Source organism: Symphalangus syndactylus, chromosome 10 (assembly GCF_028878055.3).
Source record: "Symphalangus syndactylus isolate Jambi chromosome 10, NHGRI_mSymSyn1-v2.1_pri, whole genome shotgun sequence".
NCBI classification, from domain to species: domain Eukaryota; kingdom Metazoa; phylum Chordata; class Mammalia; order Primates; family Hylobatidae; genus Symphalangus; species Symphalangus syndactylus.
This window is the reverse complement of record NC_072432.2, coordinates 115587450-115602706: the sequence shown is the minus strand read 5'-3', so window position 1 is coordinate 115602706 and position 15257 is coordinate 115587450. Positions and strand designations below refer to the sequence as shown.

Here is a 15257-nt window from a genome sequence, read left to right as displayed (position 1 = left end):
CGTACCTGGCAACCCTCTCCCTGGGGACCTCAGGGCCACAGAGCCGCCTCTCGTTGGGTCTCCACTTGGCCTCTGGCTGCCAGGCTGCTGTGTTTTCAGGGGATCACACCTGTGGGCGCAGCTGTGCCTCGCCTGCCTCAGGTGTGAGTCATTCCTTCCACGCTCGCTCTGTGAAGAGTGCCCTCCCCACGCCCCTCACCTGCCTGTTCCCGAGTCTCAGCCTCCTTGCGTTCACACTCCAGCCCCCCTCCTCCCACAGCCTCTGTCCTGGGTGTGTGTAAACTCCTCTCCCACTGGCTGGTCTCCGGCCTCCTGGCATGACCACCTGGCCTGATGCACCTGCCTTGCCTCCCTAACTAGACTGGAAGCCCCGTGAGGGGAGAGGCAACTACAGACAGGGTGAGCACAGCCCCGGGGGCACAGAGACCTAGCCCCAAGTGCACAGCTGCATCTCACCGGCTGTGTGACCTTCAGCAACTTCCTCTGTTCCTCCGGGCCTCAGTTTCCCCATGTGGAAAATGGGGAAAATGTGCCACTTACCCTCTTGTTGTAAAAATTGCTTGGCCACAGGCAAAAGCCAAGGGTGGCACAGAGGTGTCAAACAGAGTCCCTGCCTCAAATGGGGTGGGGACTCCTGGGAAGGGACCCAAAGGAAGGGAAGTTCATCCATTCAATTCTTCCACGCAATCATTCCAACAACATTCATTCAGTGAATACTGAGCGCCAGGCACCATGCTTGCCTCTGGGAATGGAGAGTGAATCAAACAAAAGCCCATCATTTCCTCAGAGAGCCCCTCCTGCATGCCTTGGACAGACTATACAAATAGCCCCAGGTTCATCTGGCAGGGCTTTCTGATGGGTGGGTTGTGAATTCACAAAACCCACCACAAAGACAAGTCAGTGGACCCAGGCAGGGCACGACTCTATGGCATAGAAGGGGACATGTCCTGCTCATAGCCTCTCTGTGGCCCTAGGTAAGCCACGTCACTGCCCTCCCCTCCCTCATGGGTGAGCCATCCCCAGCAGCCTCTGATCCTCCTTTCACCTCCCCACTCAGGCCAGGTCGAGGCACAGAAGCATCATTCAGGCAGGACCGTGGTGCAGGCAGCCCAGGGTCGGAGGGTTTGTTAGCTGCGGGAAGTGCCAGCGCTCCATCAAAGAGAGGGCGTGGAGTTGGTCTCTGTCCCAGGGAGGGAAGGCCTCAGCCCTGATATGTTTTATGAGGGAATCAGGGAGTTCATGAAAAAAGAGCTGGGATGGGGGAATGGCAACCAGGCCAGTGGGTTCTGAGGAATGGTCGTTTCCAGGCCAGGATGGGCTGGACCTGCCCATTTAGAACCAGACCAGGGTTGAGGATGGAGGTGGATGGAGGACTCGTTCTTCCAGCTGCTGTTTAACCCCTGTGGGGTCAGGCCGCACCCAGGTTCAAGAAACCAGCCAGGGCTAGGCCACTGCCCTGTCAACCACGAGCCCCTCCCCTCTGTCCTGACAGAACTGGGCACCACCATCTTTCACTCCAGCCACCACCTCTTCACACCTGTCTTAGGTGACAGGCCTAGAAGACAGGATTGCCAGGAAGAACATAAAAGCAGCCCAACCTGGGCCGCCCTAGAAAAGTCCCTGACCTCACACATGACCTTCCTTCTCCAAGGGCCCCTGGACCAGGGCTGCCTGGGCATTTGGTAGATTTCAGGAAGTGAGGTGGACCTGACTTCAACATTTAATAATGATGTGACCTAGACAACTTAATTTCTCAGAGCCTGAGTCTCTCCCTCTGTAAAATGGAATCATAACCTGCTATCGTGAGGCTCACGTTAGGTAACACACGGAGAGGCCCTGGTGCCCTGCTCACCTCTCAGCAGCAGCCAAGAAATGGAGATTCTTTTCTTGGCAGAGTGGCCATGCCTGGACTGTGCCACCACTGCCACCCCACAGGGACCTGCAAGCTCCAGGACTATAAAACCTTGTTCAAGGTTGGGCGTGGTGGCTCACGCTTGTAATCCCAGCACTTTGGGAGGCCGAGGTGGGTGGAACACCTGAGGTCAGGAGTTCGAGACCAGCCTGGCCAACATGGCGAAACCCTGTCTCTACTAAAAATACAAAAATTAGCTGGGCATGGTGCCGCAACCCTGTAATCCTAGCTACTCAGGAGGCTGAGGCGGGAAAATTGCTTGAAGCCGGGAGGCAGAGACTGCAGTGAGCCGAGATCGGGCCACTGCACTCCAAATTGGGTGAAAGAATGAGACCCCATCTCACAAAAAAACAACAACAACAACAACAACAACAAAAAAAACACCCATTGTTCAAGAGGAGTTTTGGCTGGCTATGCCTCACCACTCCCAGCTTCCCGTAAAGGATTGCTCAAAAACCTGAGCCCAAAGAGGAGAATAAACATACACACACAAGGGCTTTGGTGTGGAAACAGAGCACACAGAAGGAAAACAGCAGAATAGTTAGAAATGTCATCTAGCCCAGCAACCCCACGGTGGCAGCTCCACAATCAAAACAGTCTGCAAACAAGGCCACATTCAGTCCCCCATCTCTGGTGTCTCCCTGCTACCAGGGCCTGGCACTGTTCATTCTCCCAGCACTTCTTGCCACACAGCTGCCCAATTGTGGGGGCTGCCCCAGCCTGCCTGACACCCAAGGGCAGAGATCTTTGGAGGTAATAATGGTGTTTTTCCATCCTCCTCTTATGCACACACCTGTCCCACCTGTCTCCCAGCACAGCCCTCCACAGAAGGAATTCCCATCTCCTAGACAGGAGGAGGCATCCCCTACCCCAAGGAAAAGGCCGCAGAGACAAGGTCCCTTGTGTCCAGGTTTATTTTACATTCTCTTCCAGAGGGGGTGTGGGGCTGGGGGAGAGCCAGCAGGCAGGTGGGCAGCACACAGCAGTCTCCCTGGGGAATATCTGAGCCAGGCTAGTGATGCCCGGCCCCACAGTACAGGGTGATATGCCAGGGCCAGGCCCAGGACTCGGCAGCCCCTGGGAAGAGGTGGCCTTGGGTCCAGAGCTCTTGCCAGGCCTAGATCGCTAAGAAGGTGCTGCGTCTGTCCCCCGCCTTGCTCCACTCCCCCACACCCAGCTGGAGGCCAGAAGGCAAAGAGGGCAGCCGGCAAGCTTGGGTGGTGGGAGGAACCCCAGCAGGCGGGGGCAGCCTTTGGTCTCTACGAGGCTAGGAAGCTGGTTCTGGTTAGAGGAACCCCGTGGGGGCAAAGCGGAGAGCTGGTCCCTGTTAGAGGAAACGCTGGAGCAGGATGGGGGTGGGGGACTTGGGGTCTGGTCTCAATAAGGCCTGGAAATGGTCTCCACTTCAAAGCAGACCTCTGTATTTGGGGAGTGGGGTGGGGAGGAAATGAAAGGGCTGTGGGAGGAATGCCTGTGAGTCGTGGGTGGGAATCAGTCCAGGGGGCTTCGAGGGGGTTCCGAGGGAAAGGCTGCCGGGGTCGTCTGCAGATGCTGGGAGCTCAGGTCCTGGGGAAGGAGAATGTGGGCGGGGGTCCTCTCCCTCCCACAAGTGCCACCGCTCCCCACCCCATCCTGGCTGGCTCCAAGTTGCCATGGAGACCACTCACACCGGGGCAACGTAATTTCCAGGGAACGTTCCGAATTTCTGGGTCCTCCGGGAGACACCTGAAAGAGGAAAGGCAGGAAGAGCGTTCCCCACTCCCTTCTTTAACAGGGATGCAGGGGTGAGGGCCTGCCCCCTGCCGGCAGTGCCCAGAACTGTAGGGGAGTTCTGTAGGGGAGCCCAGGGAGGGAATTGGATTTGCTCTCCTCCTTCCTGCCCCCTAGCGGCAGAAGCTTAGATGGGCAAAGCTACACTTCCCACACTCAACCACCAAAGAATCTGAGCAAGCAACAAATGTGCATCACACTGTACACAGCACGGAGTCACTCCCCCCTTCCTCCGCAAAGTGGGGACGCAGGAGGAGGAATCACAGAACTGAAATCGGGAGAAACGTCCCTGGTCTAATAGGGCACCCTCACTTAGACATGGGTGGGAAGGCCTAAGGGAAGGCTGAATGCATTGCCCGAGAGCACCCCAACGCTTAGGAGTAAGCTTGGGACTCCGATCCAGGCCTGTCAGCCCCACAGAAACTCGTGTCTTGAAGAGGAGGAGGGGGAACCCCAGCGGGCAAAGCATCTGGGGGGCCTGGCACCCGATGCTTCCCCAAAGCCAGCACTTCTGTTGGCTGCTTTCCCTTGTGCCCTGAAGAGAACGACGCCCTAGAGGAAACTGGCACCAGCCCAGGGTCACTGATGGAGTCACTGGGGACCCAGACCAGGGTTGCCGACATTCAGAGCCCTGCCCCTTTCCCCTGCACACCCCTGCCTCTGGAGCAGCCCTTGGGGAGAGCTCCTGGTGGAAAGGACCAGGCTCACACCTGTGTATCCCCACACCCCCCAGCTGGTTCCTCCAGCCTGGGAGGAAGAGGGAATGGAGAAATATAGAAATACAGAAATGTCACAAATAGTATTATATTCCTATATATAGAAAAATAGGAATATAAACTGAAATGAACATCACTCCTGACCTTGGGTGAATGGATGATCCTGGGCCTCCCCTTCCAGGCTGGCACCCTGACTTCCTTGGGGGCAGCCCGTGCTCATCCCACCCCCACCCTCATCCTCTGCCCCGAGTACCTCCCTTTCCTCTTGGCCTCCCCAAATCCTTCCTCTGCCCTTCCAGGCCCAGCTCCCTCATTTCCTCCAGGAAGCCTTCCCTGACCTGCACTAACTAAAATGGTCACCACTCGCCACATGTGGCTGTTGGGCACTTGAGATGTGCCTGTGCAACTGAGGAACTGGATTTTTAATTTATTTCATTTGAGCTACATTTCAACAGCTGAAGGCAGCTGGTGGCTGCCATACTGGAGAGGGCACAGGTCTCGCCCATTCCTCTTAAAGCACTTGTGGCTCCTAACACAAAAGTGGTACTTTTTCTTCTTGTCTGCATAGGTTTGCAAAACTTTATTAGTAGTTGTAAAAAAATTCCAAAGCAAAAGTGTATCCAGTACATTTGAATGCATCTCCAAGCACTGCCTCCCTCCCTCCCCCACCAGAAGGTAGGGGCCATTCACAGGCTAGCGCTTAATGGTCCTGGGTGGGTCAGGAGATTGGCTGGCAGCTGTACTGGGATCAGATCAGGGAGGGTGGGCTGCCAGGTCAAGGGGCTGCCCAAACAGCCACCCAACTCCTCAGGCTTCAAAGCCTGCTTGGGGTGGGGCAGGGGCTTCTGGCCACTCTCTTTTCTCTGAGGACGGCCCATCCTTTGAAGATGAGACCTGCACAGGGCCCGCCCACTCTGGGGAAAGAGGCCATGTGAAGCCTGGTAGGTTAGTCACCTTGATTCAGGCTGAGGCCAGCCTGAGGCTTCCTGCATTTGTCCTTGGTCAGAGCTGCCCTTGGGCCAGCCCTGAGGGGCTGGGACCTTTCTCCATCCCCTCTTCCTCCCAGGCTGGAGGAGTCAGCTAGGTCAAGTGTGAGCCCGGTCCTTTCCACCAGGAGCTCTCCCCGAGGGCTGCTCCAGAGGCAGGGGTGTGCAGGAGGAATAGGCAGAGCTCTGGAGGTCGGGAACCCTGGCCTGGGTCCCCAGTGACTCCATCAGTGACCCTGGACTGGTGCCAGTTTCCTCCTGGGCATTGGCCTCTTCAGGGAATGAAGGAAGGCAGCCAACAGAAGTGCTGGCTTTGGGGAAGCATCGGGTGCCAGGCCCCTCCAGTAGCCCCGTCGGAAGCTGAGTGGGGGGTGGTTGACCATGAATCTTTGCTGAAGCAGCACTGGCAGGCAGCAGCACCCCACCCACATCCCCTGGGGCCCTGAGATGCCCCCTCCCGGCCTGCCCACATACCCACAAACCAGCCATCGTCACACTGCTGCATGACGTCCACCCTGTCCCCCTCGCGCAGCTCCAGCTCGTCTTCGTTCTGGGGCCTGTACTGGTACATCGCCCGGTACCTGCGAGAAGCGTCGTCATGGCAACCAGAGAATGGGCCCAGAGGCTCTAACCCAAGTGTTGCCACTTCCTGTGAATGCCCCAGGGTCCCTTCATGCTCTCACTATCCCCTGATCCAGCTCCTCAGAGCAACTCTGCCTGTGCTCAGTGCGGTCTTTCCCAGGCCTGCCTCCTACCCTCTGGGCCCTAAGTACTGAACCCTCGCCTCCTCTGAGCACCTGGTGCCTTCCTGTCCATTCTACCAGTTCCACACTTCAATTTTACATGCACCGACCTCAGGGCTAGAAACCCAATGAGGAGACCAAGGCCACAAGGCTACGTAGCTGCCAGGAGGGATTGGGAACATCACAGACCAGTGCCTCCTCCCTGCCCCAAATCACCATAAGCTCTTCGAGGACAACGGCTACCTGGTAGAAGTTTCCCGAATCCACAGGTGGGGACTTGGGGGAGGGTAGAATATGCGGCATTGCCTGCCAGTGACCCCCCAATGTCTGACCAAGCACCCTCAGATGGTACTCACGGGGTCCAGTGTATCTGAGAGGTGTTAGGAGAGGAGGTCCCCAGGTCCAAGGGGTGGCTGGGACCTCGAGGGTGGGATAGAGCTGGACCAGCGGTGCCAAGATTCTGGAGATTGACAGGAAGAAAGGGATGTCAGAGGGAGGAAGATGATGGGTACATGTAAGCCTGAGGGAGGAGGCCCAAAATGGGCATTCCCAGTCCACCTGCCAGGGCGCCTTACACACGGCTTCATCTTAGCCTCCAAACCCCCAGGGCACAGGGACACCTGCTGTGACTGTTTCATTTCACGGGGGCCAGAAAACTGAGGCCCAAGTAAGGTGAGTGCCTGGGTTTCTGGATGCCAGCATGGATGAACCAAGAACACCCAGGGTCAGGAGCCTGGGCCGGCTTTGGGATTCCATCTAGAGCTCCCGAGGCTAGAGCTCGGTAGGTTGAGGTCCCCCAGGCCAGGGTGGGGCTGCCATACTAGCTTCTGCCCTGTCACCCCACTCCTCTGTCCCAGGGCTGTCTGGGAAGGATTCCCAAGTGTGGACAAGTCACGGGGGTGGGGGATGGGGGTGGGGAGGAGGTCGGCTCTCTGATGGAGGCAGGCTACCTCACCTGGGTCTGGGGTCTAGACTCCTGGGTGGGGAAGGAGAAGCCAGTGCGACGGAGGGAGGTCTGCCCCCGCCAGTCGGTGGGGTCAGCTGGGCTGCGCGGGGCTGAGGGGGAGCTGGGGTGACGGGCTGAATGGGTGGCAGCAGTCAGGCGGGGAGACGTGGGGAGCTGGGGGCTGTCGTCACAGAGCCGGAGCCGGGGTTCACGAGACACCTGCACGTAGCTGGCAGGGAATATGCCTTGGCGCCCCGTGCCCGTGATGCGCCCCTCGTACCAGTTCTCGTTCACCTTGCGGATCAGGCAGATGTGCTCTCCCTGAGGGGGGAAAAGTCAGTGTCTGTGGGGCCTTCCTGGTGCCGTGGACCCACGGGTGCCTCATCTGGGCTGTCTCATTCAACCCTAATGCCTTGGACATACGAGGGATCGGAATCGCAGGGGGCCAGCAGGTTACCCGAGTCACACGGTAAGAGCATGAGCCAGGAGCCAAGCCCAGGCTTCCCGGGTGAGGCTGAGGCTGATACTGGGTCCTGCCTCTTGGGAAGCTCAACAGGGGTGCATCCCCCCTCAGTGTTCATAGCAGGGTCCCTCCCCAGAGCTCCGATCACAGGTGAGCCCGTGGCTAATAATGCAGATCCAAACCCAGCTCCACCAGGCCAAGCTGTGTGGCCTCAGGCAGGCTGCTCTGTCTCCCTGAGCCTTGTTTTCTCCTATGTTAAGAGAATAACCATACTGTCACTATGAGGTGTGAACGAGATCAACAGTCCACTCCTTAGACACGCTGGACAGGCGCTACCACTACTGCCCTGCCTGGGTCCTGTTCCTGCCTCGCGCTGGGGGACCCTGTCATGAGTGTGTCAAAAACACACTCCCCAGGACAGGCAGGGAGTCCTCAAGGCCACAGGCTGGCTGACATTAGGTAGAACCACCCCCTGGGAAGGTGGCCTCCAGCCCTTGCCTTCCCCTGCCCTCTCCTGCCCCCATCTCTCTCCATCCAGCCACCTTCTTCCCCCTCTGTCCCTGGCTGAGAGGCATTCACTATGGTCTGTCTTTGGCTGATTTTGGGAGCATGATCACTGCTCCCAAAATCAACCAAAGGCAGACCACTTCCCTGCTTTCTAGAACAGCATTTTTCAAACTTGTCTCACCACAATCTACAGTTAAAAATGTTTTAATAACAGCCCAGAATACATATATATGTGCATACACAGAACTGCCTGCAGTATGATAAAGCACTTTCTGTCTGCAACGCTTGCTAACATTTCTGTCTATACCTTTAAAAATGCTGAGTATGATCCCCTGCAACCTGCAGTTGAAAAAATATATATATAACTCTAGAAGTTTATGATGATCTTTTAAAAATGGACCAAAATTACTTGGGAGGCTGGGGCAGGGACAGGGGGATCTCTTGAGCCCAGGAGTTCAAGGCCAGCCCAGGCAACATAGTGAGATGCTGTCTCAAAAAAAAGCAAAAAAAAAAAAAAAAAAGACTACACTAAAGGAAGCATAATGAAAGAGACTGGGGAAAACTTTGAAATTCTGGGTGAAGCTAGGTACATCGGACTCTTTTTTAAAGAAGTTTTTTTAGGCCGGGCGCGGTGGCTCACGCCTGTAATCCCAACACTTTAGGAGGCCGAGGCGGGTGGATTATGAGGCCAAGAAATTGAGACCATCCTGGCCAACACCATGAAACCCCGTCTCTACTAGAAATACAAAAATTAGCTGGGTGTGGTGGCACGCGCCTGTAGTCCCAGCTACTCGGGAAGCTGAGGCGGGAGAATTGCTTGAACCCGGGAGGCAGAGGTTGCAGTGAGCCGAGATGGCAGCACTGCACTACAGCCTGGCGATAGAGTGAGACTCTGTCTCAAAAAAAAAAAAAAAAGTGTTTTTAGTGCACATATTTACCTACATCTTTGCCTGCCCCCACCCACCCCTCCATCTCCTGCCTGGCCCACCTTGCGGAAGGACAGCTCCACCTCCAGGTCACCCTTGAAGGTGTACTGGGCCACAGCCTCTCCATACTCCAGCACCTGGTAGGTGGGGGGCTTGATAGGCTTAGGGATCTCATCTGCGGGCAGCACCTGCATGAAGAAAGGTCATGAGAAAGATTTGGTCTGCGCATCAACATAGCACAGACTGGGACTTCCTGTGAGACAGCAAAGAGAAGGTGGGCCTGCCCTTAGGCAGAGAAAAGATATAAACCCCAGACACAAGGCCTGGGCGCAGCCAGGCATGAGCACAGCCAAGGGGAGCTGGAGGATAGGGAGGAGTCTGGGAAGGCTCCCTGGAAGAAGAATTTTCCATAGGGGTATGTGGAGCGGGCATTACTGAAATGAAAAACTCCAAGAGAAAAGATGGAAGCCAGTCTGATTGGAGAGTTTAAGTTGGACCACAAAAGAAAATGAGGCGTTCCAAGCAGCAAGGGGAACTTGGAGAACTGTTCCAAAACTGAGGATTCACCCTTTTCTCACTGCCGAGAACTGGGTGTCCCTGGGTTCCAATGTCTTGGTTCCTCCTCCCCATCCACCCCAGCCGGAGCCCAGAATCCTCATGTTCTCTTTGCTTCACTCTGCCCATAAAAATCAAGCAGCCAATAAACTATTTCACACAAAGATAGAAACGACTGGCGGAGTGAAATACTGTATATACTTTGTGAAATTTCAGGACCAAGTGGATCATCGTGCAAGCAAGGAAGGCCTAATGATACCTATCAAATCAAGAGCCTGAATTAAACAACAACCCAACCCATGGGTCAAGGAGGAAGTCACAAAGGAGATGAGAAAACAGAGTTGATGAAAAATCAAAACGTGTGAGATGCAGATAAAGAAGCATTCCAGGGAAAAATAAGTTTCAAATGAATAGTCTAAACTTTCACCCTAAGAAACTTAGAAATATAACAAATTAAACCTAAAGCAAACAACAACAAGGAAATAATAAAGCAGAAATCAATGAAATCAAAAACAAAAACGAGAGAAAAATATTAATAAAATCCAAAGATCAAGTAAATTAATAAAGCTCTAGCCAGAATAAGAGAAGACACAAATTGCCAACATCAGGAATGAAAGAGAACATACCAGCCGGACATGATGGCTCACGCCTGTAATCCCAGCACTTTGGGAGGCTGAGGCGGGTGGATCACCTGAGGTCAGGAGTTCGAGACCAGCCTGGCTAACATGTAGTGAAACCTCATCTCTACTAAAAAATTACAAAAATTATCTGGGCGTGGTGGCGCACGCCTGTAGTCCCAGCTACTTAGGAAGCTGAGGCAGGAGAATCGCTTGAACCCAGGAGGTGGAGGTTGCAGTGCACCAAGATCCCGCCACTGTACTCCAGCCTGGGTGACAGAGCAAGACTCTGTCTCTCAAAAAAAAAAAAAAAAAAAGAGAGACGACATCACTACATATTTTACTGACATTAAAAGGATAGTAAGAGACTATAATGAACACCTTTATGCCAGTAATTTGGATAACTTGACATATCTTAACAGTCACAAATAGCAAAGATAACCTATCGCCCTTTATCTGTCAAGCCCAGAACCTGTCTCTGGAATTAAAAGACCTGGATTCAGATTCTGGATCTTTTACTTAATAACTTTTCACTGAACCTTGGCATCCCCATGTGTAAAACAGAGACAATCTATCACTCTCTGGGCAGTGAGAGCAACCAGGGCGGTAATACACCTGAAAGAGGTTATGTGTGTATATGTGATTTATAAACTGTTGCACTTCCCACTCTTGGTAGTTGCCATTAGGATGATTCCCAAAGACAGCTTTAGAAAGATGGATCTGAATGGTGAAAGTCTGGGACACGAATGGTTGAGGAGCTGGCTGCTGGATCCTCCCCTGGGCTGGGCTCCACCCTCTTTAGCAAACATTTCCTGGGGTCATGCACAGCATTGAGCCAGGCCCTGTGGGGGCCAAGGACAATTCTGAGACACGCCCCAGCCCCTCACAGTTTTTTGCCTTAGGAAACCCAAGGTTTGCACTAAGTCTCTCCCAATCCCTGCGCCCTCCCAGCCTAGCCCCACCTGCTCTTGTCTCTCCTGCTCACCTCCACATAATTAGCAGGGAAGATGCCCAGGCGGCCGTGGTGCTCTCCCTCCAGCCAGTTCTTGTCCACCTCCTTGTGGATGTAAACAATGTCACCCTTCTGCAGAGTCAGCTCCCTGCAGGCGAGGACGAGGACCGCAGGGTAAGCTGAAGCCTTCCCAAGCCTCCTTCCCTTCAGACCCTGCCCAATACACCCCAGTCCTCTCACCCCTTGGGGATGCCCACTGCAGCCCAGTCCCCCTCCCCATCCCCCTCTGGGATGGCAGAGATTGCCTTGGATGGAAGGGGAGGGGGAGGAGGGCGCTTACTTGGGGGACTGTGCCTGGAAGTCAAACTTGAGCCTGGCGGCCTTCCTCTAGGCAGGGGAAAGGACAGAGTGGGCTATCTCAGTTGGGTGGGTGGCAGATCCAGGATGGCAGCCTTGGGACCACTCCAGGTCCCCCACACCTGGTCCCCTCCTTACCTTCTTCTCTTCCCTCCTGGCTGGGCTGCGCCCTCCGTTAGAGGCACTAGGGTCTGTGGAGAAGCACAACCTCAGCTTGGGGAAGCCATACCTGGGGGATGGGGTTGGGATGAGGTTGCACCCCCACCTAGGGCAGGCACTGGCAGAAGCAAGGGGCTCTGTGACCTGCCACCCCTGGGGCACCAGCATGCCTGGTGGGTGGGCATCTCCGTGAGAAAGAGAGCAGGGCTGGGTCCTTACCTCGGGTTGAGGAAGGGTAGACAAAGTCCCTCCGACCTAGGAAGGGGCTTCCTCCATCAGCCATTCTGTGGGGGCTCAGGGACCGGGCGGAACCCAGGTAAGGTGCATGCGGGGAGCTGGAGCTCCAGGCTGAGGCCGGGCTGCACGGGGCACAGAGACTGAGCCTCCAGCCTGGGGCTCCGCGCCCCACCCTGGTCACCTCTAGACCGCTCTGACCCCCATCGCCCCCATCCCTGCCACCTCCTCCCAGGGCGTCTCCCGGGTCCTGGGCTCTCCACAGGATGTCCTACTTCCCAAGTCGCTGCGCCGGGAAGGGTGAGGCCCGGCAGGGCCCAGCGGGAGTGCCTGGGCCGTGGCGGGGCCGCCCTGACCGCGCTGCGCCCCCGGCGGCCGCGACCCCCGTCCTCTGCTCGGAGTTAGCTGCCCTCGGTGGCGCGGGAACGGCGCCCCGCAGAGTGGCGCTGCGGTCCCTCCCGGACACTGGGCTCTGCGGTTCCCTCCTTCCCCGGCTGGGCCCCGCGATCGCCCCTGTCCGCCCCGCCCGGCCTCGCCACGTTCCCTCCCGCCCGGCCTGGGACAGCCCCCTTCCTCCTCCCGCGTCTCCCACTCACCCGGCCGGGGGCCGCTGCTCCGGGGCCCGTCGGGGCGCCAGCGAGCTCTGCGCGGGGAAACGGCGCAATCAGGGCCCGCGACCCCGGGACCCAGCGGCAGCCGAGGCCGCCGCCTCCGGAAAAGTTCGCGGCTCGGGAGGGGAGGAGAGCGGGCGGGACGCGGGGTCCTAGAGGCGCCCGCGCGGCCGATCCCGGGAGCGGGGCGGGAACTAGGGGAAGGGGCGGGGGTCCCCGAGGCTGCGGCCCGGGGGCGGGACGGGGCGGGCGCCCGGGCGTCGAGCTGACGTGGAGTCCGCTTAGGAAGGCTCCTCGGGGTCACTTGCGAAAGTCGACGCCCTGTATTTTATTTATGGAGGAGCGAGCCCGCCAGCGCCCGGGAGGGCCTGAGGCCGGTGCGCGCCGCTGGAGGCCGGACCACGGCTGCCTGTCCTCCGCCCAGCCCAGCCGCCGAGGCTCCCGGCTCGCCCCGACCCTGCGGTCGCCGGCGTGCCCCGCGGGTGAACCCTGGGAGCTGGTACCTTGGGGGACGGCAGTCGGGTCTCAATTGCCCGCAGGTCCTTGTCCAGCTCGGCGCTCAGCTTGGCCAGCTCTCTCTCCAGCAGCACCTGGGGGCGGGGAGAGGCTGAGCAGTGAGGGGCAGCGCACGGTGGGGGTGGGAGGCAGCGGTCAAAGATCGACTGTGAAAAGCAAGGCCAGCGCACCGGGCCGGCTTAAGGGCAGGCCTCAGCGCACGGGCCGGGCTCCTGCCGGGAGGTGTGGCCCAGGGTGCCAAGAGGGCATTCCCGCCACGGCCTCTCACCTGCCCTGCACGCCCCGGGAGTGCCTACACGCTTCCTGATCCCGCGATTCCGCAGTCCTACCAGTTTCTGCCAAGTTATGTCTCTGTTCCAGCACCAATGGGGCTCCCCATTTCCTCTCCCATCTTCTCCCGCCCTCCAAGGCCTGGCTTCACTGTGTCCATCCAGGTCCCCCCGCCACCCCAGGGGCCGGAGCCCCCACCCCCACGCTGCTTCTTGCCAGCCTCTGCTATGGGTCTCCGCCGGATCAGGCCCTCGGAGCTTCTCAAGGGTCCAGCTCCACCTCCAAGAATATTTCCTGATAAGCCCAGTGCACACTGAGACCACTCCCTTTTCTGCTCCTGCTTTGGCCAACACATATTTATTTAACACATGTTTACTGAGCGCCTCCTGTATGCCAGGCACTGTCCTGAGTGCTGGCATTACAGAAATAAGCCATGTGGGACTGGAGAGAGACCTCTTAGTTCGTGGCCTATGCCCATGGTCACTGGGCCCCCCCAAACCCTAATATCCCTGGTTTATCAGGCTGCTGTCCCCAGCACCCTGCAGCACTCACCTCAATGGGCTGGGAGGGCTTCTCACCAGGGTCGTCCACCAGTGGTTTCTTGGGCTGAAGGGTAGGAAGGGTGTGTCAGAGCGGTTGAACTCACTTTCCAAAATACATCAGCTGAGGGTGCATGCACACCCTGAGAGCCAGCCAGCACTCACCCTCTGCCCAGTCTCTAGTTCCTGCAGAAACTGGTTCCAGGACTCTTCCGTCCAGACATTGTCTACTTTTTCTCGGCGTCTGAGCACCTGCGTGGAGGTGGGTGGGTGTCAGCTTGTGAAGAGGGCTACTGGGACACTGGCCAGGCTCAAAATGCAGGCTTGCAGGCCCCTGCCCTTCCCCTGGGCCCACGGTGTCCTCCAAGGGATTCAAGCTGAAAGGACATCGTGGCACAGGGTCTTGGCCATACAGCATACAGCTGGGGCTGACCAGGGAATATGCTGGGTGGGCTACCTGATTTGGTGGCTGCAGCACAGTGGAGAATGCTCCAGGTCTGTAGCTGAAGGTGCTTCTAGGTAACCCTTCAGAGTGGTCCCAGCTTCTTCTGAAGAAAGGGAAGGACATCTCTTCAGCTTCCTTTTAGGGAGACTGAGGCAGAAGCCAGCACACAGCCCTCTCGCCCTGCCCTTGTCCTTGCTGTGGGGTCTACTCTGCCTCTGACTGCCCTGCCCTTACTCTGGAAGCAAGGTTAAACTGTGGAAGTGTGTGAGCTCCAAGCTTAAATTCTAGCTCCACTGTTTAGTGGATGTGTGACCTTTGAACAAGTTACTGATCCCTCAGAGCCTCAGGCTCAGAACCTGTAATATAGAAATGATTTGGTGAGAGAACACATGTGAGGTGCCCGGGAGAAGGCCTCACACATATATTTGCTCCAGGTGTGGCCCAACCCTCTCCTGCGGGCCTTTTTGCTAAAGTGTCCTATATGTGTGTTTGGTCTGGCCCCATGACTGTGGCTATGTGCATCTGTGCAGCTTTGAAGAAGCTGGTCTTTCTGGGTGCTGTGGCTGAGTGATCATACACCCATGGGTGAGGAAAGCCAGAGGCAGCCCTGCCCTGCAGCTCTGGCCAAGTTATTTCTGCTCCCTGGGCCTAGTTCCATGAGGGTGCTGGATTCAGTGACTCCATCTGTGGGACCACCCCAACCACTGCAGTACAGCATGGTCACATCTGCCTTAGCTCCCCTCCAGGGCCCCTTCCTGGCTGGCTTACATGGAATGTTCCAGCCTCTCTTTGAAAGTTTCCACCGAGAGGAACCGCTGCATTGGGCTTATCAAATAATACAATGTCTGACCAAGGGTTGGGATTTGTTGGCTGTAATAATGACCCCATTCTGATTTTGGTAATAATAAAAGTGACTGTGAGAATGGAATATGTCATTCCTAACCTAAAGGAGTTTTTTTTTTTTTTTTTTTTTTTTTTGAGACAGAGTCTTGCTCTGTTGCCCAGGCTGGAGTGCAGTGGCACGATCTCAGCT

The 15257-nt window shown here is 56.6% G+C and overlaps 1 protein-coding gene across 8 annotated transcripts in view; it reads right to left on the bottom strand.

Annotated features, from left to right (window-relative positions):
* Window positions 1–2808: 2808 nt before the first annotated feature.
* SORBS3 (sorbin and SH3 domain containing 3) overlaps window positions 2809–15257 on the bottom strand; it is a 33210-nt gene continuing 20761 nt past the window's right edge. For all 8 annotated transcript variants that reach the window (XM_063611434.1, XM_063611433.1, XM_055295631.2 and 5 more), the window contains 14 exons: window positions 14237–14327; window positions 13945–14031; window positions 13793–13846; window positions 12958–13044; window positions 12440–12486; window positions 11829–11968; window positions 11589–11641; window positions 11434–11480; window positions 11127–11241; window positions 9032–9157; window positions 7083–7394; window positions 6484–6587; window positions 5859–5965; window positions 2809–3637 (listed from right to left, as the gene is read on the bottom strand). In XM_063611434.1, coding sequence (XP_063467504.1) covers window positions 3576–3637; window positions 5859–5965; window positions 6484–6587; window positions 7083–7394; window positions 9032–9157; window positions 11127–11241; window positions 11434–11480; window positions 11589–11641; window positions 11829–11968; window positions 12440–12486; window positions 12958–13044; window positions 13793–13846; window positions 13945–14031; window positions 14237–14327 — 1432 coding nt within the window. In that variant the 3' untranslated portion in view covers window positions 2809–3575. The remainder of the gene's footprint in view (window positions 3638–5858; window positions 5966–6483; window positions 6588–7082; window positions 7395–9031; window positions 9158–11126; window positions 11242–11433; window positions 11481–11588; window positions 11642–11828; window positions 11969–12439; window positions 12487–12957; window positions 13045–13792; window positions 13847–13944; window positions 14032–14236; window positions 14328–15257) is intronic.